Source organism: Setaria italica, chromosome III (genome assembly GCF_000263155.2).
Source record: "Setaria italica strain Yugu1 chromosome III, Setaria_italica_v2.0, whole genome shotgun sequence".
Classification (NCBI taxonomy): Eukaryota; Viridiplantae; Streptophyta; class Magnoliopsida; order Poales; family Poaceae; genus Setaria; species Setaria italica.
In genome coordinates, this window is record NC_028452.1 from 10,669,839 (window position 1) to 10,672,669 (window position 2,831).

At 55.1% G+C, this 2,831-nt stretch overlaps 1 protein-coding gene across 1 annotated transcript; it reads left to right on the forward strand.

Moving 5' to 3' along the window:
• The first annotated feature begins 874 nt into the window (after window positions 1-874).
• On the forward strand, window positions 875-2,607 carry LOC101765792 (gibberellin 2-beta-dioxygenase). Its single transcript, XM_012844714.2, has 3 exons — window positions 875-1,434; window positions 1,519-1,864; window positions 2,105-2,607. The coding sequence occupies exons 1-3, from the start codon at window positions 1,040-1,042 to the stop codon at window positions 2,450-2,452; spliced, it is 1,089 nt and encodes a 362-aa protein (XP_012700168.1). The 5' UTR covers window positions 875-1,039; the 3' UTR covers window positions 2,453-2,607.
• The last annotated feature ends 224 nt before the right edge of the window (window positions 2,608-2,831 follow it).

The following is a 2,831-nucleotide window of genomic DNA, read 5'->3' on the forward strand; positions in this document are numbered from 1 at the left end:
CGTGAGAAATGCTCGATTGGGTTTCAGCATTGCCAATTTAATCTACAAATCAATAATGGTTAGGAGGTGTTTGTTTAAGAAATTAAATGGTTCGACATCTTTTTACTCCTCATATTTCTGTTTGGTTTGAGAAATGAAATGAGTTGATCTATCACCATCTCGCTTCCCGGATTTCATAGAACGACTCAATGGCCCATTCCATTTTAGATGAGGTGATTTCTCAAATCAAAGGTTCCATTAACGAGAGGTCCATCCTATTTTTGGAACTTCGGCATGACCTCTTTCATTCATTAAAAGCAGAAACCTTTTGAGAGGTCGTTTTAGGCGTGTAGCGTCAAATAGGCTGCTACTATTACTCCTCCAAGTGTCACTTATACGTCACTAAGCCCTTGTTTAGTTCACCCCAACTCCCAACTTTGGCACTATGCAAAAAGAAAATTCCCTATCATATCAAACTTGCGGTACATGCATGGAGTACTAAATGTAAACGAAATTAAAAACTAATTGCACAGTTTTGTTGTACTTTGCAAGACGAATCTTTTGAGCCTAATTAGTCAATGTTTAGATAATAATTCACAAATACAAACGAAACTCTACAGTGTGCTACAGTGCTGTAACAGTAATTTGGCACCTTCAAACTTTGGCAACTAAACAAGGCCTAAACTAGGCTGTTTGGTTGGTTTTAGCTTTTGCAAAAAAAAACAGATTAACAGATTGAAAAGTCCAACTAAAGGCACCCTATCTAGGTGCATGACCTTCCCCTTGTTAACGATATGTTTGTACTGCCAATTCTTGTCAGTGCAACTTGTGATGCCCTGGCCGCCTATATATTGGAGGCCATCGCCCCCATCGGAGATCACAAGTGCAAACGTGCAACACAGCAGCGCCTCCCCTGCCGGTCTCGGCTAGCTGCTCCTCCCCTGTTCCTGCTCTGTTTCGCTCACTGCAGCTGACTAGCCGAGGTGAGCTTGAGCTCCCCCCTGTTTCCACGTACACAAGGAAGAACAGTAGCTGAGCAGAGTTCACACACTCAGTAGCCATGGTCGCGATCACGGCGCCGAGCTCGATCGACCAGATCCCGCTGATGCGGTGCCCCAAGGCCAATGCGGGCCAGGCGGCCGCGGCCATCCCGTGCGTCGACCTGTCGGCGCCGGGCGCGGCGGCCGCGGTGGCGGACGCGTGCCGCAGCGTGGGCTTCTTCAGGGCGACCAACCATGGCGTGCCCGCGAGCGTCGCCGACGCGCTGGAGGCCGGTGCGATGGCGTTCTTCGCGCTGCCCGCCCAGGACAAGGTGGACATGTCCGGCGCCGCCCGGCCCCTGGGCTACGGCAGCAAGAGCATCGGCTCCAACGGCGACGTCGGGTGGCTGGAGTACCTCCTCCTCTCCGTCAGCGCCAACTCCGTCAAGATCTCCTCCCTGCCGCCCTCACTCCGGTAAGCCATCATCTCTAGCACGCGTCTGATTTCTCGGCTCTCGCCGTGCATGTCTCAAGGAAGCGCGCGTGCGCTCGCATGCAGGGCGGCATTGGAGGAGTACACGGCGGCGGTGAGGGAGGTGGGTGGGCGCGTGCTGGAGCTGATAGCGGAGGGGCTCGGCGTGGACCGTGCGCTGCTGCGGTCGATGGTGGTGGGGCGGGAAGGGGGCGACGAGCTGGTGCGGGTGAACCACTACCCGCCGTGCCCGCTGCGGGCGCCGGGGGACTGCGGCGTGACGGGGTTCGGGGAGCACACGGACCCGCAGATCATCTCCGTGCTCAGGTCCAACTGCACCGCGGGCCTGCAGATCAAGCTCCGGGACGGCAGGTGGGTCCCCGTGCCCCCCGACCCGGAATCCTTCTTCGTCAACGTCGGAGACTCGCTGCAGGTACTATACTATACTGCTCGATATATTTTGGTCGCTTTTTCCTGTGCATGCATGCATGTCTCTGTGCTGCGCATTGGTGAGCTCATGCTCATCCATGCCCATCCTCTTCCGGTCTTCCGTCCGCGATGCATGCACTGGCGCCGAGCAGCTGAAGGTTCCAGATGCATGCATGCATCGCTCCAGACTAGAAAAGCTGAGGTCACTAGCTAATCGTGTAATCGATGCGTGTTGCTCGCGCAGGTCCTGACGAACGGGCGGTTCAGGAGCGTGAAGCACCGGGTGGTGGCGCCGGAGGGGTCGCACTCGCGGCTGTCCGTGATCTACTTCGGCGGGCCGGCGCCGTCGCAGCGGATCGCGCCGCTGCCGCAGGTGATGCGGGACGGGGAGCAGAGCCTGTACCGGGAGTTCACGTGGGGCGAGTACAAGCGCGCTGCGTACGAGACCCGCCTCGGCGACCACCGGCTCGGCTCCTTCGAGCTGCGTGCCGCCAGCGAGCCCGCGGGCGGCGCCGACCCGCAGCCTCACTGCAGCAACAGCAGCACCTGCATGCCGCCGCAGCAGCAGCAGCAGGTGGCGCAGGTGTACTAGCTGGAAGAGCACTGCCCCTGTGCTAGGCTAGGCTTGCTGCGGCCCTGATCGATCGAATCATCGAATCGACCTCGCCTTTTGTTTAGGCCATGTTTAGTTACTCCCAACTCCCAACTTTGACACTATGCAAAAAGAAGATTCCCCATCACATCAAACTTGCGGTACATACATGGAGTACTAAATGTAGATGAAATTAAAAACTAATTGCACAGTTTTGTTGTACTTTGCGAGACGAATCTTTTGAGCCTAATTAGTCAATATTTGGACAATAATTTACAAATACAAACGAAACGCTACAGTGTGCTACAGTGCTGTAACAGTAATTTGGCACCTCCCAAATTCCCCAACTAAACACGGCCTTAATCCATATCGGGGAACT

Coding starts and splice junctions, on each gene's coding strand:
- LOC101765792 (XM_012844714.2), top strand. CDS start 1,040: ATGGTCGCGATCACGGCGCCGAGCTCGATCGACCAGATCCCGCTGATG. Junction 1,435..1,518: donor TCCCTGCCGCCCTCACTCCG/GTAAGCCATCAT, acceptor GCTCGCATGCAG/GGCGGCATTGGAGGAGTACA. Junction 1,865..2,104: donor ACGTCGGAGACTCGCTGCAG/GTACTATACTAT, acceptor TTGCTCGCGCAG/GTCCTGACGAACGGGCGGTT.